Source organism: Nesoenas mayeri (assembly GCF_963082525.1).
Source record: "Nesoenas mayeri genome assembly, chromosome: 11".
Lineage (NCBI taxonomy): Eukaryota > Metazoa > Chordata > Aves > Columbiformes > Columbidae > Nesoenas > Nesoenas mayeri.
In genome coordinates, this window is record NC_137563.1 from 10,734,020 (window position 1) to 10,761,569 (window position 27,550).

General features: G+C 45.4%; 1 protein-coding gene across 6 annotated transcripts; it reads right to left on the reverse strand.

Annotated features, from left to right (window-relative positions):
- Positions 1-4,294: 4,294 nt before the first annotated feature.
- On the reverse strand, positions 4,295-27,279 carry DPP8 (dipeptidyl peptidase 8). 6 transcript variants are annotated; one of them, XM_080351455.1, is made up of 20 exons: positions 27,231-27,279; positions 25,899-26,168; positions 24,262-24,374; positions 23,156-23,329; positions 22,100-22,268; positions 20,746-20,856; positions 20,261-20,389; positions 18,944-19,005; positions 17,816-17,916; positions 16,520-16,697; positions 15,318-15,477; positions 14,273-14,352; positions 13,167-13,319; positions 12,763-12,898; positions 11,834-11,979; positions 10,860-11,006; positions 10,105-10,257; positions 7,958-8,100; positions 7,121-7,232; positions 4,295-6,544 (listed from the first exon to the last, which is right to left on the reverse strand). In XM_080351455.1, the coding sequence occupies exons 2-20, from the start codon at positions 26,155-26,157 to the stop codon at positions 6,419-6,421; spliced, it is 2,652 nt and encodes an 883-aa protein (XP_080207581.1). In that variant the 5' UTR covers positions 26,158-26,168; positions 27,231-27,279; the 3' UTR covers positions 4,295-6,418. The 6 variants fall into 6 exon arrangements, 4 of the variants coding, with proteins under 4 accessions (XP_080207581.1, XP_080207582.1, XP_080207583.1 ...); XM_080351456.1 differs by lacking the exon at positions 10,105-10,257; XM_080351457.1 differs by lacking the exon at positions 25,899-26,168 and having other exon boundaries at positions 27,231-27,278.
- Between the last annotated feature and the right edge of the window lie 271 nt (positions 27,280-27,550).

The window sequence follows — 27,550 nt, forward strand, 5'->3', positions numbered from 1 at the left end:
CTTTAAATTTTCAACTATAACACTGTCAAACATCACCACAAAAGGCTTAATTCAAAGCACAACATCTCAGATTTCCTCTTGCTAGGATTTCACCTGCCAGAGCGGTTCTTTGCTGTTTGCTTTTAAGAGAGGAAATCCTGAAATTGGGAATCCCGCAGGAAATGTGCAGCCTGGCTGGCAGGCAGCCCAGTGACACCACGAGCTCACGGGCACACGTGCGATGGCTCTTGCCTGCCCTGGGGAGCCCACGTGAAACTTCTGCAGTGTAGTGCACTTGTAGGTCTGTTGGCGTGGGCAGCCTGGAGGACGCTCATCTTGAGAAAAGACTTGACACTGGGGAGGAAAACGCAGCCGTTTAATCCCAGTTACCATTTGCATTTTCATTATGAATATCTTAAGATGAAGAGAGGGTTTATTTTGCCCAGGCTGTAAGTTCTTACCAGGCAGATTTTTCCCTTATCCTGTCCCAGACCAGCACTATGACCCTGAACATTAAAAAGAAACCATGACTTTAGCCCCGAAAGGACTTTGCTATGTCTTCACTCCACTCTCTTGGGTCTCGGAAACCCCTGTGGGCACAGGCACTAAGGATCGGGAATAGTGAACCTTGTGTAGCAACAGGGCTCCAGCTGCACCACACTGGATGTGATGCCGAAAACCGTTACCTGCAGAGGAAAACGGCTTTTCCAGAGCAAATATCTCAACACCATGAACCCCAAACTGGGAACCTTTCTGCTCTTACACAGCGGGATTCACCTTGCGCCAGCCAGAGTGAGTAAAGGTGACCAATTTTGAGCGTCGCTTCAGGGATCGGCCACCTGGGACAGACTTTCAGGGTCACCACTGTGCCGTGGCCACACGAAGCTCAACAGCTGTGCAGGGGAAAACCTCTCCGTGCCCAAGGCTGGTGCGGTGCAGAGCAGAAGCAAACACTTTCCCTGACACCCAGGGTATTTTCCAGCTCCCTCCAGCAGTGACCAACAGAAAGCACGTAAGCCCGCCAGCTCGCCCAATTGCAAATAAATCCCCCTTTTAAAATGCGGTGGAAAACATGTTTTGTTCCAGCCTGAAAAGGCCGTGAAGCTCTGGGGCTCCGGCTGCACTGATGCAGCGGGAGGGATGAGTCTCCATGGGAACTGTGCACTGGTTCATCTCCAACAGGCGAGCGAGCGGCATTGGAAGGTGCCAGGGCCGACGTCTCGCCAGGGCCGGGGAGAACCTGGCACCAAAAAGCCCGATGGGTGAAGGGTGGCTTGTGATGCCATGGACATTTGCTCCTGCAGTCCCTTGTCCGGCAGCTGAGGCGGGGCTGATACTGGGTCTCTGCCGCTCCCCTGCCCGCAGCCACCATCACCACCCAGGTCACCTCTCCTGCATCTTGCTCTGCTGCCCATCTCCATGCCCTCCCTCCGCTGGATTCCTCTGTCCATCTGCACGTCCTTTCCTCCTCTGAACTCCTCCATGCGCATCCAACACAAGGCTTGGCCTCCTGTGCTTGGCAGAATCAAAATTGGAAAATAAAAAGCCCATGGCCAGTTGCTGGTGTGACACTCGCGTCCTGGCTTGCATTGCTGAAGGCTCCTGGGGAAGCTTTGCCATGTTATGGTAGGGCCTATGCAAACCCCAGAGGGAGACACAATGCAACAGATCAACAAGCCTTTGGCTACCACCTTATTTCTGAAAGCCACCAAAACAGTGGGTGAAAAGTCAGGAACAAACGAGTAAGAACATGAATTGTGACTGCCCTGCACACCCCCAAACCTTTTGGAGTGGTACCAAGCAGAACCGAGGTGCATTAGACATCTCTTCTCTTGGCAGAGCCTGTCTGCTACACACGGTCCCTCTGTCCTTCTGCCACCTCCTCCCCCGTGGCACTTGGCCCATCTCGAAGCGGCGGTTCTGCCGTAGCCGGTGCGAGAGCTCCGGCTGGTGGCTGCTGTGGCCACCAACAGCATCCACAGGGAAACAGCTAAGAGGGGGAACCGAGTTATGTCAAGAAAAACCCTGACCTTCCCATTCGTATCCCTCTGCCTAACCACAAGGGACAGGAAAAATCACAGGCGCTTTTGCCAAACACCCAACAAGGATATAAAATGCACACACACATTTTTCATCATTGCTGCTTTCCACAGCACAAAGAGAAGGGATTTAATTATATACAGACTCTGCTAACTCATGGAGATAGTTGAAAGTAGAAGGAAAAAAGCCCATTTAATTCAATTTATTTAGCAGCATCTTTATTGCAACAAAGGTTTTGTAATAAAACGCAGCAAAACTAACATCTCCACTTTACATGATTAAAAGCCATGTAGCTAGAAAGGTGGGGAAGGAGGGAGACCAATAAACCCAGTGGAGTGAGACATGCAATTTTGTTAACACAAACAGCAGGCACTTCATGTTCTAAAATTAAACACCTGAACTTGTACTGTGCAGAACATCCAAGTAAAAAACTGCATGAAGATCTCGCTTCCCCTTCCAAAGGAACAGCCTGGAGACCCAGGAGGGGCACACGAAAAGTCTTTACAGGATTCTGGTGCTCAAGTAAACAGGCAATTCAAGGTAGCGTCCTAATCTGGCTCATTATTTATTTATGCCCTATTATTGCCTCGTCAAGAGTTTAGCGTCACACAGCCTGCCCTACACACGGACACACACGGCAGGAACACAACCCGCTTCTCCTGGCAGGGAATGAGGGTTGGGGACCCCAGGCTCCCAGTCTGGAATTCGGTGCGATTCTGGGTGATTTGCCACACAGGCTCAGATGTACGGTGCTCCGGGGTTAACACATCGCTACACCATCCCGCTCCGAGAGTATTTCTATAGCCTGTGCCCAAACGCCACTAGTAAGCATTTTCCATTCTAATATAATGAAGTTAGTTGAGTTTCAAAGCTTTACTCAGCACTTTGAACTCATTATTTCACTAACAAGTTAACTGAGTTTATAAAAATTAAGCAGTTCTGGGTAGTTACTAATTCTGCTTTGTTCTGAATAAGAGATAATTGAAAACAAAGGGCTGGAGTAAGGGGTGCAACTCCAATGCAAAGAGTGAAACCCAACAGCTTTGTGCACTAGACACTTGAGAGGAATTGCTGGAAACTGCCTTAAAACAGGGTGAAAGAATATCCTTCCACCAAAAACAACCACAACCAACCCAAACACTGCAAATGAGAAGAAACCGCCAGCACCACCACTCAACAACTTCAGTACCTCATCACTTGGATCCCCATATGTCATATATATTTCTAAAAATATATGAAATTAAAACATTCATCTCAGACACCTGTGCCACTAACATCCACCATGAGCTGAAGGCCCAGTCCTGCTCAGAGCAGGTGTCCCGCTGGGCACACAGCACAAGGTTCCCCAGAGGGACAAACCAACATCAGCTTTGGGAGCCACAGGATGGTTCCTCCTCATGCATTTTTGCTCCACAACGTCCCTTGTATGCGCTCACCCAGGATCTCACCAGTTCTGCTTAAAATTATCATTAACCAAGATATTTTTGAACCCACAGGAAGGGAGAAGGTACAATCCCAAGTATCAAGCAGGCTGCAAACCTCTTTTAGAGTGACAGAACCATCTCCTGGATCGCAGGTGACTCCAGAAGGACAAAGCCACCACTCTCCACTCTCCAGTGCCAGATCAACACTCCACCATATGAAGTGCAGGACTGTTTCTGCCCCCTCAAAATACTGATGCACCAGCCCTCAGCACTAACAGCTTCCCACCTCTGCAGTCTCAGTGCAACGCATTTTGCCCTTCATCCCTTGTGCTGGGAATGGAGCCGCTGACCGTGTGGGGCTGGATCACACCTCAGACAGGGCATCTCTCACACCTTCACCTACCAGCAGGTGTCTTTTGCAAGAACTATAAACTCTGACGAGAAATCCTCCCAGCATTTCCACAGGATGAGAGAGCATGGGGCCTTAAAGTGCTTAACTACTGTAAAAATCAAAAAAGAAAACTGAAGGAGAGAAATACATAATTTATGTTGCAAAATAGAGTACTTAAGTATGTTGTACTTTAATAGCTTTTCAATATATATACTTAAAACAGTGAAAGGATGCATTATTAAAAAGTTATATGTCAGCACTTATAATCACATCTTGTGCTAAATCAAAACCCAGCCTGGTTTGCTTGCATAACATCTAGTTCTTCAGTTCCTAAAAAAGCACTGTTTGATGAAGGCCATTTTTGTTCTGTTTTTTAAACAAAAGGATCAGTTTTGTCTTAAAAATCATATACATTTACATTCAAGGGTAATCACCTCTAGAAAAAGAACAAAAACACCCCGAAAAGCAAGTCAATTTAATACTGAACAAAATATAAACAACCTTGGAAAAGGTGATACTATCCACGTGTAATTTTATACATATATGTATATATGAACAGATATAGATATATGTATATATAATACAGCATAAACACGTAAGGAACACAACGGAATTCCATAGTAATAGCTTATAATTGTCTCTGTTCACTGCCATGGTGTTCTAGTTCAAATCCATCAGACACGTAGTCATCCCTCGGTTGCTTCAGTCATAATTAATTGCCAAGAAGACATTACAGGAGCTGAGCTCCTTCCCAAAATAAAACTGCGAGCCTGTTATTGACCTGCTAATGGTATTTTAACTGATCCCCTTAACAATCACTGTGATCTGAAAACCAGAAAATAGCCCAAACCAAACATCTGCACCTCGGAGGAAATTTGCTGTTTGCTTTGGCTCTTTTGTGTAACCCAAAAACCAGATCCTGTTCTCACACGCACATTTTACAACCGTGTAACTGCACCAGCTCCCACACCTTTGGCGCACATGCCCAGCAGCCTGACTGAAAAACGATGCGGTTTGATACAATACAGCCAGATTGTGTTAAATCCCGGAGTTTCGGGATCAAGCCGAACAGTACAAAGCGAGGAAAAGACAAGGTTACAACATGTGGAGCACTAAGAGCGTAAACACTGAGAGTGATTCCAGATTTTTAGAAGATGAAAAGAAAATCATGCTCTGCTTCTCTCTAGCACCAAAACAGAAAGAAAAGGAAGTTCTTAGGTTTCTAAGAAAACCATTAAAACTTACAGAGTCTCAGAGACAAGCCCCAAGGGGAGAATTTCCTGGATTAAAGAGAATCATTTTGCTATGGATTTCTATCTTAAACGACCTTTTGCAAGTTAAAAGTGACTTCACACACTTCTGATGCTTTTTAGCCAAGCCTGCTGCTTAGTTAAAACCTCACTAGCAAGAACACAACTGGGATTGCACATCCTTGAGGCTTAGCGGGGTTACCTGAAGCTCTACAGAAGGGGGTTTCTCAAATATAGCATCATCACCATGCTACACAGGAGTGCTGGAAAGGACCCAGGAATGGAGGAGTGCAAAGAGTAAGAGCCTGGGCAACAGTTCCTCAGACAAAGCAGGAAATGCACTGAAATATTTTAGGTTGCCTCACATGTAGTGTTTGTAAGGTCTCTCCTCACTAAACCCTCTGCAGACCTTTGAATTTCAGTATTGAATTTTAAAATCCTAACAGCCTATATCATGCTGATGCAAGAAGAGTATTGTAAAACCAGCTCCACAATGAACATCAGGGAAAAATGTTAGTGAGAAATGGGTTGCACTTTAAGCCTCTTTAAAATTTACAGTTTCGGCTCTTTGAGTTAGGTTTGCACTCAGAATAAAAGATGGTTATGTCCATATCACAGTAAAGTATAACTTCACTTCCCCACTGAAATCAAGTAGAATCAGGATAGGATCTCAAGCTGCTGAAAGGAGGAAAAAAAAAATAGTATAATTTATCCTGGGGAGAGAAGAAATCATTGAACCTGGCATCACCTGAATCCAAAATCTGAATTCTTTAGGAGGCAGCTTAAAAGTCTCTCCTTCTTAAAAAACAATTAACATCTAGGTAGGTGATGTGTGACTAGCTTCTAAGCAGTGAGACACATCCTTTTCATGAAGCATAAAAACCATATGACAGCATTCAAAAATGTAATGCAGGTTGTAACCATTTGGGTAAACTCTTGCTGTGTAGTGAGAAAATCATCTAGTATTATTACATAAGATACCAAGGAACACACTGTAAAAATACATCAATTATGTAATAATGCTTTTAAAAAGTGAAGATCTGGTGCTATAGAAGTACATTATTTTCAGTTTCAGCTCCTCCCCCAAGAGAACACCCATGGTACTGCATTATACCACGGACTTTTGATTTTATTTACACCTCAAGCTTTAAAGTTATTAGGTCACCGTACTTTAATTTCCTGCATGGCACCAAATTTACTTTTAAAAAAAGTGTCTCTGTGTGTGTGTACGTGTGTGTACATATGGCAGGCACCAAAATGCAATGTTCCATTCTATTTTCTCTATCCTATATCTCCTGGTTGGGTAAAGCAGCCAGCGGAGCAGAGTTCTGCAGTCAGTTAACTGCCTTCAGGGCAGCGATCCGGGAGCCCAGATTCTCTTGCAGGTAATACAGTAGATGAAGTTCATAGTGCTCTCCCGACTCGGGTACCCTTATGCTGTGTCTCTCCTGAGGGTAGATCTAAAATATAAAATAAAAGTCATAAGTATCCACAAGAGTCACAAGCACCAATATTTAAACCGGTCCCCAGCATCACATTCAAAATGTTCATTTATTTCCCTGAATCAGTTCTCTATTTAACCTAATACAGCCCATCTGTCACCGCCTGAACCCAGAAACAACCCACCGCACCCGCTAATCCCGCCGGTGCTGCGCTGCAGGGGACCAGCCTGGTCAAACAGAGGCAGATTCTGCCCAGAGCCATCACATATTAATACATCGGCACGTTCCCAGTTCTGCGGCATGGTGTGGGTTACCTGGGCTACATCTGCACAGAAACAGCAGGGTTTAATTAAATGCAAAACCCTGTTCTGTGCTGCACAAACACTGCTGTACTGCCTCCAAACTGCAGATCTCCTTGGGAGCCGCCTTATCTGCTTTTAACTGCTCATTTGCCTAACACATTTCTTTCTCTACTCATAAAATTTTCCTTTTAAAAGAAAATGTTAGGCTGAAATATTACAGTTTTATCCTAGATTTACAAGTTACCCAGCATAGCGATGTTAGAAGTTCCTCACACCCTGGTTCTAGCCTTACCTGTAAGTCATATGGTTTCCCAGCTCTCACTAAAAAGCTGAGCAAAATACTAGTGTGTGCAAAGTGAACATTCTCATCCAAGAATCCATGTAGCAGCAGCAAACGGTTTGGTCTGAGAAAAGCAAGAGACAAACATTTCTGAACAGCATCCCCAAACCTGCCAGTCATGTCACAGTCCACACACATCCCTTCAAAAAGAATCAACAGGAAAAAAATACGTGCATTGAAGACAGGGATTTCACTATTGTAAATCGCTCTGGATGCACGTGTCTCCCCAACCTATTCTTTCCTCTTCTAAAAGTTTTTCCTGCATATGCACATCATGGTCAGACCTTTTATCTGTGTATCTTCTTTATTCTCAGAGTATTTTCTAGCTTGGACAATACAAAGGCTTAATACTTGCTCAAAATCACTGCTGACTTTCAGCCCATGGTCTCAGCCTGCTCTGCAGACAACTGTGTGCTGGTACAGCCTTCGAACAAGCAGAAAGCATCCTGATCAACTCTTTTTTTTCTAGCTTAATGTGGCTCTGAAGTGCTAATCATAATTGAAGATATATTTGTCATTTCTTCAGACATAAAAGATAGTCTTTCATTATGGCTAATATAAAAAGGATTACATGGAACGGCCTGTAATCATGCAAATGTTCATTCAAGTACTAAGTCTATTAGTGTTGGGGTTTGGTCCTTTTGTTTTTTCTTTTTAAAAATGATTATTTAATACTGGCATTTGTGATTCCAGGATTCAGTTGCCAAGAACACAGAAATTAATATGTGCCCGTGAGGCTTGAACTTTCCTGGTAGGAAAAGCCAAGGCAAAAGCCAGAACCAAACTTACTCAGAAGGAAACTTCTCAGCTTGCATGGCCACTGAACCTAAGTAATACCCCTGCTCGTTGTGATCTGGGTGGCCCATGTAGCGCTCCGTGTAACCAGTGTCGTAGAAAATCCATAGCGTGACGGGTGCTCCAGCAATGGCAACCTGCAAGTTCAACAGAGCTGTCAGCATGGGCAGGGAACGGCAACACCTGTGCCCCCGAGCTGGGGATGTCCCTCCCTTCACAGCTCCAGCCCAGTGCAACTATAATTGCCCAAAACACACTGAGAAGTTTACAGCCCACAAGCTGCAGTGGAAAAAGAAAAGCAATCCTCACTCCGCTTGCAGAGAGGCTTGTGAAAAAAAGATCAATGAGAAAACAAAAGCCACCAAATAACTCTTTGCAAGGCAAGTATTTTTAAAAGTAAAACTATAATGATTCTTAAGGTCTTAAGGTCTCGAGACAAGTGGTTATTAAATCTCCCAGGAATTTTCAGGTCGGGTGACCTGAGATTGCTATAGCTATACCAGCACCATCAAGTTAGTGTAGGCTCAACAGTTCAAGAGTTTAAAGGTCTCTCACACAGTTCCAGAGAAGGAATATCCTTCTGTGCTCAGCTGAACAGGGTGAATAGTTGTTCCTCCTCACGCCAGCTCATGAGAACAGTCTTGGTTATTCCAGTAAAACGATATTTCAGTAAAACTGGCCTATCTAGACAGCCCCACACTCCTCTTAGGTGCCAGGCTTCTGGGATGGCAAGCGTGTTCTGCTCAAATGCACCGTGCTCACATTAATCCTTACAGACAACATCACAGAATCATAGAATGTCAGGGATTGGAAGGGACCTCGAAAGATCATCTAGTCCAATCCCCCTGCCAGAGCAGGAACACCCAGATGAGGTTACACAGGAAGGCATCCAGGCAGGTCTTAATGCCTCCAGAGTAGGAGACTCCACAACCTCCCTGGGCAGCCTGTTCCAGTGTCTGTCACCCTCACTGAGAAGTTTCTTCTCAAATATAAGTGGAACCTTTTGTGTTCCAGTTTGTACCCATTACCCCTTGTCCTATCATTGGTTGTCACCGAGAAGAGCCTGGCTCCATCCTCGTGACATTCACCCTTTATATATCTGTAAACATTAATGAGGTCACCCCTCAGTCTCCTCTTCTCCAAGCTAAAGAGACCCAGCTCCCTCAACCTTTCCTCACACAGGAGATGCTCCACTCCCTTCATCATCTTTGTTGCCCTGCGCTGGACTCTCTCCAGCAGTTCCTTGTCCTTCTTGAACTGAGGGGCCCAGAACTGGACATAATATTCCAGATGTGGTCTCACCAGGGCAGAGTAGAGGGGAAGGAGAACCTCTCTGACCTACTAACCACCCCCCTTCTAACATCACACCTTCACATCAGGTCAGGGTTATGTCTGGCTCATTTGGAGCTCAGGGAAGCAAGCACAGTGATGGTGCAATCACACCACGCGTTTTGGGGTGGTTACACTCAAATAGGAATGTCACGGTCTCCTGGGGAGAAAAGCTGCAAATTTGTATGGAAAGTGCAGTACTTAATTGCACAAATGCAATTTTCTGGTTTGAGGCATCTCTGTTAGCATTAATTATTGGGGCTGTACTGGTATCCCTGTCTCTGAAAAGCCAAGTCCCATAGCTGTACCAGTACAGACTCAACATGAATACCAGTCCCAGACACCTCCCAGAGCATGACAGTGACAACAGGCTTACAGAGCAAGAGCATCTCATGCCCATGAAACACAAGCAGAGAGAACTGAGGAGACAACCCAAGGTCACCCAATAACTTACAATTGTTTCTGCAACACCCATTGATCGCTGGTTTTAGAAGGTATCGTGACTTGTTAGCAGGCACTCGCCTTAAGGAGTGAATAGACTTTCAGATCTGTTGTCTGTGAAGTATCAAAAAAATAACCAAAACCTGGAAGCCTAATTAGAAATACCATAAAGGAAACTATTGCTAGAAAAGCAACTTCTCTCTGAAGTCACCCAAATAGAAGAATCCTGAAGAAAACAGCCAGAAGACTGTGTCCTGGCTTGTCTAGAGCAAACTCAAAAGTCTATGCTGTGAACACCCATGGAAGGTTACATGATTAAGTGAAAAATTCTGTCTGTACCACCAGAATAAGTACTCAATGTATGAACATACCCTGAAGATATCTGACCTCTGCATTAAAGCCATAAGAGAGAGGTAGCCTCCATAGGACCAGCCGTGAATGCCGACACGATCCAAGTCAATGAAGTCATACTGGGATGCTAAATACTGCAGCCCTTCCACCTGGTCATCAATTTCTATTTGCCCCTGGCAGGGGAGAGACAAAAGGTAAGTTTTGTTAGTTCCAGACAAAAGTTACATTCTCAGGATTTCAAAAGGTAAGATTTTTCTGTATTTCTGCTCTTTGCTGTTACAAAAGCAAGGCTGCATTCTAGCTCTGTGCATGCAAATGCCATTCCCAACACACAAAGCTGCACTGCAAAGTCAGCAGAGCCTGGCATGGGCCCTACCTGCCTGGACACATGGCCAAACACCCTCACGTCTCCAGCCTGATGCAGGAAGTGCCCTAAATAGTAACCACGTTGTGCATGAAACTATCCTGCTTCACGTGAGCAGCAAAGCATATCTGGTGGGAGCCAAGAACCCCTTACAAACCACTTTGCGTTATGCCTGCCAAGCTGGAGTTGGTTTGCAGTCTCATGCCCTCAGGTTACATCTTTCCCACATTGAGCATCTTTCCTGTCTCAAGTTCACACTCAACTGCATGCAGTTTTGCTCCCCAGGCCCAGGCAGCATCACACGGGCAATGCTGAGCATCTGTACCACAACAGTGCTTCAGCTCAGGTAACGCTGGGACTCAAACCTGTCTCTGGCTCAAAATGAAGAGCCAGACTCAGAGCTCCACTTACCATCTTGTATTTAAAGGCTCCTTCAAACTTCAGCCCTCGGTGGCAGGACCCTCTGTTGTCGATCACAACCACCACATAGCCTAAAGATGCCAAAGTGTTCAAACGGAAATACTTGATTCCTTTAAAGCGATTGTTCACTAGCTGTACCTGGAACAGAAAAGCAATGACACAACCACATATGTAATGGAATGCAGAGGTCATCTCTCAATCCAATTTCAGATTTTACTTATATTTACCTTAAATAAATGTTTTATATGTTTTTATAATGTGAAGGTTTCAAGATCCCTACTCTCTTCTGCAGGATTCTCTCTCCCTTCTTGTGGTCTGCTATGAAATAAACTCTCCACCCCCAGTAACAAGCTGTTCTGTCACAGATACGAAGAGCAGAACTGAGCTCCACTGCAGCACCAACAGGCAGAGAGCAAGAGGGGTGACCACTGACAGCACAACCCAATCCTGAGACTGCAGCTCTGCTCTCCACTCTCTGTTTTTTACCAGGAGAAAATATTTCCCTTCACCAAGTCTCATTCCAGCTGTCTTGGACCACAGCAGAGCACAGCAGAGTTGGGGGAACCAAGGCAGGTCAAAGGGGCTCACCTTCTACTCATCAGTGGGAAAAGGATGACTGGAGAGCAAGCTCCGCTCACACACACACAGGGAAAGGAGAAATAAAGAACAAGAGCCCCTATGGAGGTGTCAGAGATAGAACAGGGAACAGGGACTATTGGCACTCCCCTTTCTCCCAGTTCCAGCTCTGCCACTCCACAGCTGTTCTCGGACAAGTGGCAGCACCTCAATCTGTGACCTGGAAATGATGGCTGCTTACGGCACCTTCATCCAGGCAGCTTCTCAAAAAAGAGGCAAAATGCTGCAGAGAGCAGGAACTGTTCATCCAGGAGAGCAGGAACTGCTCATCCAGGAGAGCAGCACAGTGATCCAGGCCAGCCCACTGCTCTCTGACACGCCGCCCTCACCTGAGGCCCTCCGTAGATGAAGAGCACAGTCGGGTACTTCTTTCCAGGCTGCAGATTGTGAGGTTTGTACATCATCCCATAGAGCGTAAAGCCCGTGGAACTCTCGAAGGAGAACATTTCTGGGGGAATGTAATCAGGAAGGGGGCCTGCCGGAGGAGGGAACAGAGAGTCTGGTTTAACAGGGAATGGATGGATGGATAGCGCAGCCTCTGCTCCAGCCCTGCCCCACCACTGATCTCGCTGCAATCCCAGTGGAGCTCTCCCACGCTTTCCAGCGGATGTGGCTGGGACCAGGCAGAGACCAGCAATGCCCCAGGGCACTGCCCCAGAGCTTTCTCAGTCCCATCACGTTCCCATCCCTGCTCTCCTCTGAACAGGAGTAACTTTTCTCCCCTGACACAGCCATTACAAGTATCCCATCCCCTCCCAACCCCACTTAGGGCTCATTGCTTTAATATATGGAAAACAATGCCTTAGCGAAGGAGAGATGAAAGGGGACAGAAACACAATGGAGAAAGAGAAGTGTAAGAGCTGTCTCACAAGGACATGAGTAGGCAGAAGCACAAAATTATTTAAGAAGTGTATGTACCCCCAGAGGCACAGAAACATGGTTGTTAGCAGGCATATAGCACAGAATATAGCACTTAAACCCCTCCCCGATGCTAAAATTGACTTTCTACAGCTTCTACTGGCTCTGGCAGTAAAAACTTGTTAATTTCCACTCTAAATGCCTTCATGGCCAATTTATACCCATTTGCTGGTGAGCTGAAAATGTAACTCAGGTACTTCCAAGAACCCCTCACATGGGCATGAGTTCCAGAGACAAGTCTAGTCACCCCCAACTGCAAATCTCAAGCAAGTATATTCTGGGATATCTTTCATTCTGTGATCCTGGTTGCCCTTTTCCAGTTCCTCATCCATGCCAATACCTGCTGAATCTAAGATGGTAGCCCAGAATTCCTTCGTCCTGTGAGCTGCATCATCTTCAGGTCCTGTCAGCCGGTAAAGTGACACACAGTGAGGGTTCTTCTGATTACTGTACTTGCTGATGAACATGTCACAATCCTAAGGAGAAAAAGAACATTACCTTGAACTCTTCAGTGCAAAGGCACAAGCAAAAATGATCATTTCTTTCCGCATTTAGATCTTTCAGAAAAGCAACTGAACTGGGAGGCCAAATCTCATTTCAGGCACTCACTGTACAACATACAGGAGCACAAAACTCAGTATAAAATCTACTTTTATTACATTCAAATACAGCCTTGTCTGCTGACTGATGAAGGACAGGACTGGTGACAAGCCCCAGCACGGGCAGGGCCTCGCAAGCAGGTACCTGGCTGACACAGCAGGCGTGCGAGTAACCGTGTTCTGTCAGCCTCTTTACTTCACCAGGATTCTCATAGTTAACAACGTACAAGTGATGCTCTAAAGGCGAGTCCTTTGTGCCTTGAAAGTACACCAGTTTTTTGGCTTCATCAACATAGATCTGTCAAAATGAAAACAAACACATCGCTCAACATTGCTGCTTGCCAAAACAATACCCAGTTCTACCATCTCCCAGTTTCCCCCTCTGCCTCCCCTGCCCCACTTCCATAAAAATGAGTTGTAGCCCAACAATCTGCAAGGAATAAGCCAAATGACTGTTCTTACTGTCCACAACTCCGTCAGTTATGATTTGCACGTCAAACCTTGTTGCTCAGCTCTCTCGTGCAATCCTCTACTCTTCCCAGTCAACCCTACTGTTTGCTATGCTAAATAACTCTGTCCCTCATTCTTTGTCACCTCCCAACTCTTCAGGCCCTTTCCCAAATCACATCAGATATGAACCACTCCAGAAAGAAATCAAGGCAGCAGCTGACTGTAAATTGCTGCCATGTTAAATATTCCTCAGCTGTCCCTTCCTTTTGAGCAGACAGCAGAACAGATTCAAAAGCAGGTCAGCTTGTACACCTCATTCTCTAACCCCACTACTAATTACCATTTAGGAAGGACTTTAAAAAGCTTTACAAAATCCAAATGAGTCAGACAGCTCTCCTTAAACTGCTGTTTGATTCAAATGATCAAAGAATTCATCCAGTTCAGATATAGAAAAGCAGCAGTTTGGGGAACTCCTTGTGCAAGCTTACAAACAACAAGGAACATAAACACTGTGTATTCTAGCTAAAAAGAGACAGTTGGACACCATCGTGACATCTTGCTGCTCAAAAATACTGCTGCCTTGTAGTATTTTTGCTCCCTTCTCCTCTTTAAGCATTGAACTTAGTGGGGAAAACTCCTTGTTGACAAGGATCCACATAGGAACATGCAGGACAAGAGAGCCAACTAACGTTGCTTGCGTTGCTTTCCCACACGGCCAAAATCACAACCTCTGGTCGGGAATAGCGTTATCAGAGGTAGAGAAGGATGCACGACATCCGCACGGCAGGAGCAGAGACTTACATTGGATCCATGTCTGCCAAGCACTTCCCATTCCCCACTAGTGATTGCTATCTCCTCTTTGATGGGGCACTTGAAGTCACCTGCAAATAACCAGCATAGAGAGATTTTACACTTTTACATCTTACAAAACACACGGTTGCAATAATTCTTATTCCTTCCAAGTTTTGTCACTAGACTAAACTCAAGAGCAACCTGCCTTGCAGAAGCCCCACACCTCCACCAGCTCCTCAGATAAACACAGCTATGTCATGCACCTGAGCAAGGCCAAACTTTGAGTGCAGCTCAGAAGCATGTGGTCCTTGATTTTTTTTTTTGCTTGAAACAACTCTTCCTGCATCACCGTCTCCAAAAGCTGCCAGTGATTTTCTCCTCCTAACATCTCTGTCTATACAGCAATACCATGATTTTTTTTAGGAGCAGAGAGGAATTCTCTGCATAGTTGTCATTTCATAGGTTTTGCTGCCAAGCGCACATGTTCATTTTAAAGGGACTAACATGGGATAGGGGGGCCCTCTATGGACCTTTTTACAGTGTGTTCAAACTGTGCTCTTTGTCAGCCTCTCTGCTACCAATCTGCATGTAAAGGCTGTAAAGGACTTGGGTTTATTTGTAAAATCAAGTCCTGAACCAATGTGCATCATGTATTAGATACATTGGACCCTGCACATCAGAGGGAGCCGTGTTACTGGTATTAATGTAATGATTAACTTCTGGCAAAGTCAGCACACAAACAGTCACAACACTGACAAGGAAAGGCCAATTAAGTGCATGTCACAGTATCACAGGGAGCTTGCTTCCCAGCTGATTTTTTTAAACTTTTCCCTCTAGTTTGCAAGGAAAAAATCAGGGTTAAAACTAAGGCATGCCGAATACAGAATAACCCCTGTACAATTTCAAGAGGAATGACGGTATAGTGAAGCACTTTCCTGGACAACAGCAGGAGTTTCCAATAAGACAACGATTCCTGCGACCTGGAAAGGCATTTATTTCCTCCCCAGTCACCAGCAAATGCTCCAAAAAAGTGCAAGAGAATAATTTTACTTACTTGGAGTGGGCAGGCCTCCACACGACCTTTTATACTTGCTCTCCTTCAAAACCGAGATGACTTTGTACAGGTGCCGGAATCCTGTTTTACACTCAGAAGCAAAAATGAACTCGATCTCATCTTCGTGGGTTTGAGGGAAAACGTAGAAGATATCGTGGATCTACAGAGGCAGAGCAGGGAATTGTTATTAGCAGGACTCCGGCACTGAAGTTAACACATAATAAGTTCTTTTTGCTGCCCAGCAGATAACACAGTTCACACTAGCAGAGTACAACACTGTCCCTTACTGGGAGAACCGGTTATGCTGACGAGCCAGGGGGTGTGGAGCTGTGGAACTCCAGGCTTTTTGCTAGTCTAACTCTAAATTCTGCCCACCAAACTAATTGAGTTTTTCTGCACCTGCCTTTCTAGCTTAGATCCAGAGGTGGGTCCCACTCTGCAGCCAGCATATGAGTCACCCAGAGAAGCCGGAGTTCAGTGGCCTCCTCTGTCCGCAGCTGTCCAGAAGCCCACAAGTGAAGAGCTATTTAAAGAAAGATGAGCTGACATAATCTTTCCACTCATGAACTTGCCAACTCTTGCTTCAAGGGACAACGTTTTGAAGGACTCGGGAGCATTTATCCGTACAGTATGAGCTGCCAGTCAAAAGCCATTCCAGCCAGTAAAAATAACGGAGAAAGGACAACTCACTGCACCACCCTGAAACCATGTACACTATTACTAAGGAGAAAACATAATAATAGAGAGCACTTGCTGTATAGAGACCATTCACTGCAAGGCTTCGTGCAAATGCTTTCTGCTGAATGAGCAGACTTTGAGAATTCTTCACCCAACATGACGTAGACAGATCTTTGTTGGCTGAAGAATCCTTCATCTGCTGGCACTGCTGGTAGTGAATGGGCACCAAGAAGCCAGAGGGTGTCAGTGGGTGACATTGCAGGCAAGGGGCTGCCCTGGAACAGAGGCCTGTACCCTGCTCCTAGTTCTGTCTGACCACTGCGCAGCCTCAAGCAAAGCAGTTTTGCTTTCACAGCTCAAATATCTCTGTCCTCTACATAGTGAGTTCTCTACAGCAGGAAGCACAGAACTTGCACAACAGGAATACTCTCCTGGGCAGCACAATAACACCAACATTGCTCAAGAACTACAAATAAGGTGTTGAACAACAAACAGTCAGAAGAGGCTGAAATTCAGATTCTTACATTTATCCAGATATCTGTTGTCTCTTCATAAATAATGAAAGGTGTAACAGAATCTGGTACAGCATCGATAAGTTTCTGTCTTTCCATTGCATCATCTTCCGTGGGGATGAATAATGCAGGAGGGATCAAGACTATCTGAAGTCGAGTTTGGGAGCGATCCAATAAGATGGACCAGATGCTGTTGAGGAGACAGACATTAGAGAAAACAACATGCAACCATAAGTATTAGACTGGTGTGAAAATCTCAACAGACACTCATTAGCACTATGAATTTTGAGGGAGTCAACAACATTCAATTTCAGATTAAGCACAAAGCAACATGTAAAATTTCACCCTCATGAACAAATCTCTTTCATAATACATTTCACTTCATTTCAATATTGCATAAGCACTGCAGGTTCAAAAGTTTAAGTAATTCTTTTCTCCCAGATTTGAATTGTGCTTCAGGGGAGGAAGAGAAAAGAAAAATCAGAGGTAATAACAAAGCAGAAAATTTTCAACTGAAATTTCAGGATACCTGTGAAAATATTGATGTTTTAAGTCTATAGCTGGCAGAGGATAATACTGGCAACTAAATGGACTGGCAACAGACCCTGCCATGCTTCTGATGACTTAACATGTAGCTCTAACAATAATCTCACAAAAAGAAAGATAATGGAGCAAATGCATCCCTGCATTTCTCCCACATTTTGGGGAAAAAAAAATATAATTAAAAAGGGGAAAGCCATCTTTAGATTCAAGAACTGGAGAAGTGCAAACCTGGAGAAGCTTCTCGTGAGTTAGAAACACTGTACTACATCATCTACAGGGTTAAAAATGACATGCAAATGTAAGTAGCACTTACAGCAGGTTTTCTGATCAGTAAGTCTGGTCAGCAAGGATGGTCCAGTGGTTAGGGCGCTAGCCTAGGGCTGGGGACCTGGGCTCAGTTCTCTCCTCAGCCACAGACTTCCCGTGTGACCATGGCAAGTCACTTAGCCTCTCTGGGCTTCAGTTCCCCATCTGTAAAATGGGGATAATAGCGCTGCACTCTCTCTCACAGGGATGCTGAGAGGACACATACATTAAAGGCTGCGAGTGCCCAATACCGAAGCAGCAGGGCCCGGTACCAGAGAAAGAGATAAGGAGGATTCTGTTTTGTTTTTTCTGGAAAAATCATCCCCTTTGCATGAAGAAGTTTGTAGCAGTTTAAAAATGAAAGCAGGCTTAAGCTTGAAGAAGACAGAGGCCACTACGTTCTGCTTCTAACTGCATCACCCCAAACCCTCTAAGCAGAGACAGGATTAACATACGCACTATTTTCCTTCTGGCGTCCACCCAGCTCTAGCAATGTACTCTACTCCTTCAAAGAGGATCTCGAACGGCTGAACTAGCTCTTTATCCACAACATCTGCAATCTGTTGACAAAGCAGCAATTCAGTGACACTGAGATGAACTCCCGCAACCAGTTTTCATGCACGATGAGGGTCTGGACACAGAAGGCTTCTTCTGTGCAGCTCACACAATTCATATTGTTCAGTCTTTGCCACGCAGGGAATTCAACCCCATCTGTAGTCAGACACCAGCAGAGCAGAGAGCCGCAAACTAACAGTACAGACATACCTGGGACTTGAGAAATCTGGATGCTGCTCACAAATCCATCACTCACCTTGGACAAGTCCCCTGAACACTAATTTTCCCCATGCACAGGAGAGGTGATTTGTACTGAGCTATTTCGTAAGGTGTTTCCATCAGCAGATGTTGAACATCCTACATGACATCCAGCTATCAATGTGGTTCTAATCCATGATATGCAGTTCTGCAGCCTGTCCCTGCTGGGACCACGAACAAGTTCCAGTGGTACCCAAAGGGTCGTGACAGCTTTCCCTGCGTTGCGGGCTGACATCAGCACCGCTATCCCATTAGGCGACTGTTGATGGCTGAAGCAGCTCAAGAGTAGAGAGGATCCCAATAATGTATGGCTGTGACTTTGGTAAGATTAATTTCCCAACTGTCTGAAGATCTTGGATTGGGCTATGGAAATTTCTGCATGTATTAAAAAAATTCCAGGGTTCATCTCTTTCCATATGTTAAAGCTTATGGAAGGTGATATATTCTCTTTGCAATCAAATTTTCCCAATATCTGCAGCCCGTCAAGAGATAAGTCACACAAGAAGGTCTAACCATCCACACTTAAAATATTCTGTTCTTCATCTGAGTTCATAAACCAGTGGTGGGGAGGGAAAGCACAGCCTTGAGAAATAGGGCTGCACACACAGACAGCAAGGATCTGTGCAGGAATGAGTCAAGTACACTGCCTCCAGAGCTGCCAGTAAGTTATCACAACCAAGAAAGTTTATTTGTACTGAACTGGAAAATTAATTTTACCAAAGAAAGTCACAGAAATAAAATTTATTTGGAAAACAAGCAGAACATAGAACTTACTCTGCCTTCCGCATTGATTGTCACTTCAGATATCTTGAAAGTGACCTTTGGATTTGCTGTACCTATAATAAAAAAGGATGTTAGCAGTCAGGCATCAACTGTTTGCTTCCAAGAGGGCAGACTTGAACGGTGGATTATTGCGGTGTTATTCCTACATAACTGGAAAAGGCAAACAGCAGAATGCTCTTTGATCAAATAGCCTATTTGCATGTGTGTGAGACAGCCCAGAACCTGGCAGAGAATAAAGAAACTGCAAACACGAGGCAGACTCAGTGGATGTAATCCCGCAAACAGAACAGATCAAGAACCATGCTACTGTCACAGGTAGTCTTCTCTCCCATGGTCAAAGGATGCATGTAATATTTGGAAGTAAATGCTCAGGAGTGATCATGATAGCAAAGCAAGCTTTGGTTTACTATTTGGCTGTTTTTCTTGAGATCATGCATAAGTGATCCAGTGCTAAAAAGCACCTGTGAATATTAGAGCAACTCACACTAAAAAAACCTATTGCCATGATTAGTAAAATGAAGATTTCAGCAGTGAGGAAACAGTGAACCACCGTTATCTGTAAGATTCATGCTCTACTGAAACAACAGGGAAGTCTCAGAAAAACAAGGGTTAGATTGTTCAAATTTAAAAGACGTATAGATGAGACTCTTAGGGACATAGTTTAGTGCTAGATTTAGGTTATAGTTGGACTTGATGATCTTAAGGGTCTCTTCTGACCAAAATGATTCTATGATTAATATGTTTCAAGCCTGCCCTCACCCTTTTACTGCTGAACCCTCCAGATAATTTGTTGTTTAACAACAGAGGTTTTTCCTGGTAGGCTGTCAGCATGTTGAGTCTGTTGTTCAAAGTCCAAGAGCAGTCATGGAGATCAGAGTTCTTCAGAACTTGAACTACCAGCAGCTAAACAGAAACCCTCCCCAAAAAAATCAAAAGGCCAGAATTCTGTAGCTACTCCTCCGGAGACACGGGGCTGCCATGAGAATCAACTCCTCAACAACCCAGATCTGCCAGGATCTAAGACAGCAGCTCCAAAACAGTGACAGTCACATGGGGTTTCTGCCACCCTGAGACACCCAGACTTGGAGCTTTTAGTAACTATGTGGCTGGAATATCAGAATAGTCACCAGTGACTAATCTACCCACCACAGCAGCAGTTCCACATTTCCACCACCCAGACATCCATTCAAAAACTACTCAACACCTCGCCAACAACGCCCTGCTCTAACCTGGGAGTTACCGCTGCCAGGCACGTGGGATTAAATCTGTGTCTCCCAGAAACAGAGATGTAAGGTAACAGGGTCTCACCAGTTTTGGGGTACCGGAAGGAATCTGTTCGTCTTGTCTCCAGCATGGGCGATGTGACATGAATAATTTCCACCTCTGACTCATCATTTTCTTCATAAAGAATTTGAAGAACTTTACCTCCATTCAGTGCTGTAAATGAATTAACAAGGCCTGGTCAGAACAGCTCTCATTACCAGTTACTGCAGGCAGCAATATTCTCTCAGGAGCACAAGAAGGATGGAAAGATGAAGAAAACTCCAACAAAGTTTGTGATTCATGTTTCATTAAGCGACACATTCTGAGACTCTTACAACTCCTGTTGTAAGAAGTCTCTTCCCTCAGTAATTTGTACTCACAAGGCCACTGTAACATGCCCACCGCTACAGATAGGTCAGAATGAGCTGTAAGGTTCCTTTTTTGTGTAAATAAATGTAACAAGAAAAAATAACCCTGCCCTGGGCAGCACAGCAGGGAGGCCACTACTTGTGTGTGTCAGATAGACTTACCTGGCTGCGCCTTCGGGCTCCACCAGTAGCCGGTGTATCTGTCAAATTCCTCCTGCAGCACAAAAGTAGCTACGCCAGCAGATTTTGGGTCCTCCTCAATATTGGCCAGTTCTAAAAAAAGACACAAAAGAATTAGTTCGTGATGTACCACAGAACCAAACCAGTTCTGCATTATCCCAAACATGGCCCAAGTTCAGTCCCCGGGAACAACTGCATGATAATAAATGTGACTTCTCAGCAGATTTTTTCTGCTTCCACCCTGCTCTGTCGATTTATTTAGGGAGGATGTAATCCTCTCTGTCCTGGCAGCTTCTTTTAAGAACAGAAAGCCATCCTCCCTTCTTACTGCTACCCAATTCGTCTCTCAATTTTTTATGTACTAGTCCAAGAAAGAAAATGTTCTCTCTACACAATTTCAGTGAATTGGAACCACAACTTTTAAGAAAATCAAAGAGAAAAAAACCCCAAACTCTCAAACCTTTCTGATCAATTTATACTGAAAATATCAAGATTCAGAAAAATTAAAACATCAGTATTTCATTCACTGTACCAACTAGAAGCAACAGACTTACATAACATCTCAACATGATGACACAGCCTTAGGGCTTCAATATTTTTCCTGTTACCCTGGAGGTAATTTAGCAGTGCTCCATAAATAATTATCATCTGAGAAGGAGTCACTGCTACAGTTTATTTTTAATGTACTTACATAATATTTTAGTAGTTAACATTTAAATAAGCTAAAACATTATTATAAAATAATAGAAATTTTAATTTAACTAAAATTTAAATTATATAGTTTAAATACACAAAGTATGAGTGAACTACAAAATGCAATGGATTTTTTTAAAAGCGCTTTATCCACAATTTCCTATCTTCCTTCCTCCAGGATACATGTCAGAAACAGAGCTGGAGGGGCTAAAAAGCAAGGACTGAAGTTACCGAGTATGAGGGGTCTGCAGAAGCCACAGTGCTATTCAGAAACTGTCTGTACTGCTTCTAAAAGGCACTGCAGCCTTATTTCCCTGACAGAAACTTCCCTCCTGCTCTATTCCACCCACAGCTCCTCCACACAAAAGAAGTCTGTTCCAGTAAAAAGGAACGTGCTGTATTTCATGGGAAGAGCCCTTCCATGTGGATTCAAGAACTCATTTTGCCAGATTTTACAGTGGAGGGAAAAGAATCATCCCACAATATCTGCACTAGAGGAAACGTGTAGAATGTGACAAACAAGGTGGAATAAGCAGTGGCCGTTCCTCCAGACTTCAGAAGCAGCCCTGGTGCTGTTGCTGAGTTCAGTCTGTCAAGAACAAGTGCAGAGGAGGTGCAGAGATTTTACTTCAGGATGCATTACCATTGTGCACAAACGTCAGCCTCCTTTCTTCCCTGGTTTCTAGATTAGATATCCAGATGTCATTGCTATGGATAAATGCAATCCAATTTGGATCAGCTGGACAAAGCTTGGGATCCATGCGGATATTTGGACAACTGGTCTCTACCAGAATGGGTCTTAAAGGCTGTTGCTGTTTGAAGGAAAAATGAAAAGCACAGTAAACAATGATAAAGCACAGGCACTTAAGAGAAACTAAAGTGGATTTTCAGAAGGTCTCTAAGACCACAGTAGTGTGGACGTTGACTTCATATACACAGGTTTACAACAGAGGACTCTACAGAAAAATATTATGCAGATAATTTATAGGGAAAGTTGTGCTTCTACCATAGTTGCACAGATCCCTCCAGGGCCTCTTTCACCAGTGCTGAGGATTAGCCACAAATCAGAAGGCAGGTTGCCTAGAGAAGACTGGCACACTCTTAAAAATAGCACCCTAAAAAGGGGCTGGCAGAACATACAATCTTGTCCTCAGGGTACAGTAAATTCTCCCTGACAACAGGGTTAGACAGACATTAGGCATTTGCTATAATAATAAGAAATTATTTCAGCTTTGAAGCCCAGCTACAGCACCAGCAGAGCAAAGGCTGCTTGTTCTGCATGTTGTACAGCCAAATCTTGTAACACACACACACACACACACACACACACGCAGCTTGGACCCCTAAACCACAGCTTCGGAACAAAAGCTGCCTCTGACGTGACTTCTGACTATATGAGAAAGCATGCAGCATCACAGCCTTTGTGTTGCTTTTTATTGGCATTGCAACTTATGAAAAATCAACAAAATCTGGTGTCCTGCCGTGCTGCCATGGTTTCTACCATTTCTTGTAATTCACCTGAGTTTCCTCTGCCATGGAAGTGCATCCCTGTGGAGGACTTCTCCACATTTCAAGGGTTATCAAGGCTAATTGCCATCCTAATGCAACAATAACTGACAATCACGCTCTGCTTTCACTCCAAGCCAAAGGTGTTTCTAGCAGTGGTACTGCAGGAACCAGGAGAGATGAGTAAACTCACCGTGAAGCCATGAGGGCCTCCGTCTTTTACGTGATAAATTCCACTCCCAGCCTGAAACAGAAAGGTGCCGCTTTCTCGATGGTAATCGTAAGAGGCAATCCCAATCGTGCCAATTCGCTTCCTCTCCCGGAGCAACTCCTCTTCACGAGAGTACATCCCATAGTCCAGGACGGCCTGAATACAGGCAGAGAAGCACAATTAACACCTCTGCAAGTCTTACTACGCTCTCAGAGTGTCTCCGTACGCCAGGCTTCCAGGAGCAGATGGCTGTGCAGACACCCTCCTCCTCTAGAATCCCGCTGGCGGCTGGAAACACGCTCCTGCTTGCGCCTCTGCCACCAGCTCTTGCAGGTGCAGGTCACGATCGGATCTTACCCAACTGTAGATGTGATGACCACTCCTCCCATAACAAGGTGGGCACTATTTCAAATATGCACTTGTAAAAGAAAGGTCAGACCGAAGGTCTGTTATTTCTAGAACAAGCAGGAGAGTCTTTGCTAACTTTTGCAAAGATATACAGTGACTAGGCTGGTGGGAGGAGAGCACAGCATAGATATTCTGTCTGGCTGACAGCATCAGGAAATAACATAGGAAAAAACACACCTAATTGCACATGGGGTTTGTCCCACCTCCTCCAACCTGCCATGGGGTGGGACTGGCATGCAAAGGGGAGAAAAGGGGACACAGAGTGAGTGGGAGGGGCACGCTCAGCTCCAGCATGAGTCACAGAGCCACTCACTGATCCTCAGGGGGATTCATCACTTCCCCCTGCAAGACAGCGATTATTGGAGACTACAGGCTCCTTCGGCAACCCCCAGGGTCTCACAGCAGAGAATTAAATGCAAATTAGCACTTGCAATCTCTGCCGGCAAAGCAGGAATCATCCAGCTCACACAGTTTTTATGACGCACAAAGGCTGTAGCTCCAAACACCGATGAGAAAGCTGTGCTTGTTTCTGAGATGCCTGCAGAGTCAGCCAAGTACAAGAAGAATCTTAAAATATTTAAGATAATAAACTCCAAATTTTAATGAGAGCTTATAGGTGCAACTCCAAAGCCTGCGTACCTGCTACACTGCAAAGAAGCAAGAAGGAAATCAGGACCCACCGGAAAAAGATCCAATAGAGGCTTCCAGGAAAGCAGCAGGACAGCAGCTTTGTTTATGGTTTTGGGAATTTCAGAGTAGAAGAGCGTGTTCTCTCTGTTCTCCCCGGACATTGCTGTTGTGAAAGCGAGAAGAAAAAAAAAAATAACATGTATTAGCTTTCTGTTAATAATCCAAACACTCTCAAAAAATACCAAGGAACAGTTTCACAAGCCCTTCCTTACCAGAGAAAGTAGACAGTGTCTGCACTGCAGCTTCACTCTGGGAATTCCAAGCCTCACAGAAATGCAAGTCATGGAGAAGACAGAGAACAAAAAAGTACACCCAGGCTTACCCTTTTATTTTATAGGCTTTTAAAATCGAGGAAAGCCTTTCCACTAATTTCCTTGGCTCAAACACAGCACGATGCAGCTTGTGTTTCCAATAAAACACATCTTTAGGAAGGTCTGAATGTCCCTTTCCAGCTCCTGTCCCTCGGTGCTAGTCAGATTTCTGAAAGCTCCTGCCAAGGCACAGGGGCTCAGCCAAGAGGGAGCCACACGTGCCCCGGAGAAGGCCAGGTCTGACCTACAGTTTAGGAAGCTGCACGCAGGAAACCAGAGCTCGTCTCAGCTGGGCTCAGCCTTAACTCACCCTCAACCAGCTTGAACCCAGTATCGTTCAAGGACTATGATCCCCAACCTCTGAAAAGGGGGAAAAAGGGGCCAGATGAGCAACTTTCTGACTCTGTCACTGCGCAGCACATGCAAAGACTCTGTGAATCACAAACCAGAGCTTAAGCACTAGCCTGAGCTGCAAGCAATGTGGCTAGAACACGGTTCCAGATCTTAGGCCTTTGCTTCTTCCCCGACCCAGTTTTTCATGAACTTATACTCAGCTAGTGCAGCTTTTGACAGAAGGATTCCTCTAGCACAAGGCCTGCTCAAAAAGCCACCCAAAAGGTTGCTCACAGCAGCACTTACAGCGCCAAGTCACTTCAAGCACAGCTGCAGCTCAAAAATGCAGATATATCAAATGAACACTAATTAGTAAAACAATGCAGAAGTGAGGCAGAGGCCAAGAACAATAAATGACATTAAGTTCTTCATTATCAAGACAAAAACCATGGAGGAAAAACATTTAGTCTTTAAGCTGCCTCTGCCCTACACTGCTATTTGTTTCCTCCAGAATCCCTGGAAAACTAACTCCATCACTAGCTGAGCCACAAAAGACTTTCAAAATTCCATTTCTGGTCTCTGTTTTGGAAGAAAACTTCATAGGAGAAAAAGGTTCTACCCACTAGTTGTAACTAAGAAAAAGGAGATCAAACTGACACAGCCTTTGGAGAGGGGACACGGTACTTGGAGTGAGAGAACACGGACCAAACAAACTTAATCTGTCTTCCCAGTCAGGGAACATACCCAGGAGGACACTTCACAGCTCTTTTCCTTGACCTAAAGGGTCACCTCCAACCACACCATTTCCATGGGAATTTACATCACAAAGTTTAATGAGACATTAAAATCATGATCATGACATTTGTCCAGCCACTTTGGCCTGAAATCTATTCTGATTTAACTGCAGGAAACATCCAGCTCTCAAGAACAGTCAAATCCAAACAGCTTCTGCAGTTTAGTCAAGGCTGTCACAGCAAGCTCACCCAGATAGTAGATCCTGTCGGAATGAGGTCCTTCAGGATCATTTTTCTTCACAAAAGTGAAGTCATGAGGGGCTTTTGCCATCATGTACCCATGATACTTCCGTGTGTCTGTGAGCAGTTTCCGAAGTTGGCTCCAGGAGTGTCTCTCCACATAGAAAGGTTCTAGTTTCGGCTGCTCCTCTCTCTGGACCGGCTCCTCACGGCCCGTGGTTTCAAAGATTTCAAGGCCTGGCTGTTCAGTTTCCATGGCTGCTGCCATGTTGCATGTTTCTGGAAGGACAGAATAGCAGAGGCTCAGCATCGCCTTCCAGCAGTCCAGCAAACATTCAGACTCCCAAAACACACCACAGCAAAACCATTAGCTCATGGAGGGGATAAAACAGTGGAATGTAAAGGACAAGGAAGGAGATTTCTGCTCTAGAAAACAGGCTGCGATCACTCAGCCTTTCAGAATGGAATACGAACTTCATAGAATGACATGGATTTATTGTTGTTTGCCTCTGCCACCTCCTCACATACCAACTACTCATTTCAGTTCATGAAGCGGACAGATTCTTTCCTGTTAAGTTCCCACCTGCTTCTGCACGAATATCACTTTACTACACTGATAACAGAACAGGGGATGATGTAGTAAGATCTAGAACAACAAACCCCTCAGAAGAAACAACACTGGCAGTTAGTCTGGAAGCACCTGGCCATACACAATGGCTCTACACAACCTTGTGACCTTATTCCCATTATTTTCCTAGAATTTCTGGGGTTTGTTTGCATCTCCTTTCAAATGAAGCTCGGAAGGTTGTTTAAAAGTTTGGTTCCACCTTTGACAAGATAAATACAACAAAAACGGTCTTTCTTTTGTCTGAGCTATTTACAACACAAAAGTACAGCCCTGTAGCACTGGAAGGCAAGTCCAAATGCAAACCCAGAACACCGCTCTGCTCAGACACTGCAATGAGGCCTCAATCCTGAATCAGAAAACTCAAATCCAATCTGCAGAATTCCAACGAAGAAAAATCTCCTTTCCCACCTACACCCAGACGCTGGTAGGTCTTAACTCGACCTACTTCTCACTCTCCCTTGCCTCTTATCCGCAGGGTACGCCTGGGGCAGGTCAGGCCGGAGCGGGGTGAACAACCACGGGCCTGCCCTTGCCGTCGAGGCCGGAGGAAGCGAGCAGAGCCCGGGAGGGGACCCCACCGCCGGCGACAGAAAGCCAGGCAGCTCTGGGTAAGCCCCCTCTTCCTCCCACTCCACGGCGTACCAGCAGCTCCCCCCGCTCCCGGGAAGGTCCCTTTCCCCGGGAAGCCCGGTCCCACGGGGCTCCTTACCCACCCGGCACTCACGGCGCTCCGCGGCGGCGATGCTGCCGGGCCGCCCCACCGGGCCGCTTCCGCTTCCGCCAGGAGGGGCCGCCGGGCGGCGCTGGGCGTGGCGGCGCCCCCTGCCCGTGAGGAGGAAGCGGCGCCAGCCGCACCGAGCACTGCGGGATACGGCCGAGGGCGCCCCCTGCCGGCCGGGAGGACCGCTCTGCGGGGAGCCGAGGGGAGGGACGTGCGACACTCCCCGCGTGCAGCGGGACACGCACGTGTCTCCTCCCGGGACACACATTTAGCCCGTGCACGGGGACCCGGGAAGCCCCAGGTGTCGCATGG

Excerpts from the sequence above, each read along its gene's own strand:
- DPP8 (XM_080351455.1), bottom strand. The coding sequence starts at position 26,157 with ATGGCAGCAGCCATGGAAACTGAACAGCCAGGCCTTGAAATCTTTGAA. Across the intron at positions 17,917-18,943 it reads CAATCAATGCGGAAGGCAGA|ATTGCAGATGTTGTGGATAA; the intron begins GTAAGTTCTATG and ends CTTTGTCAACAG. Across the intron at positions 12,899-13,166 it reads ACGCCTGCTGTGTCAGCCAG|GATTGTGACATGTTCATCAG; the intron begins GTACCTGCTTGC and ends TTTTCTCCTTAG.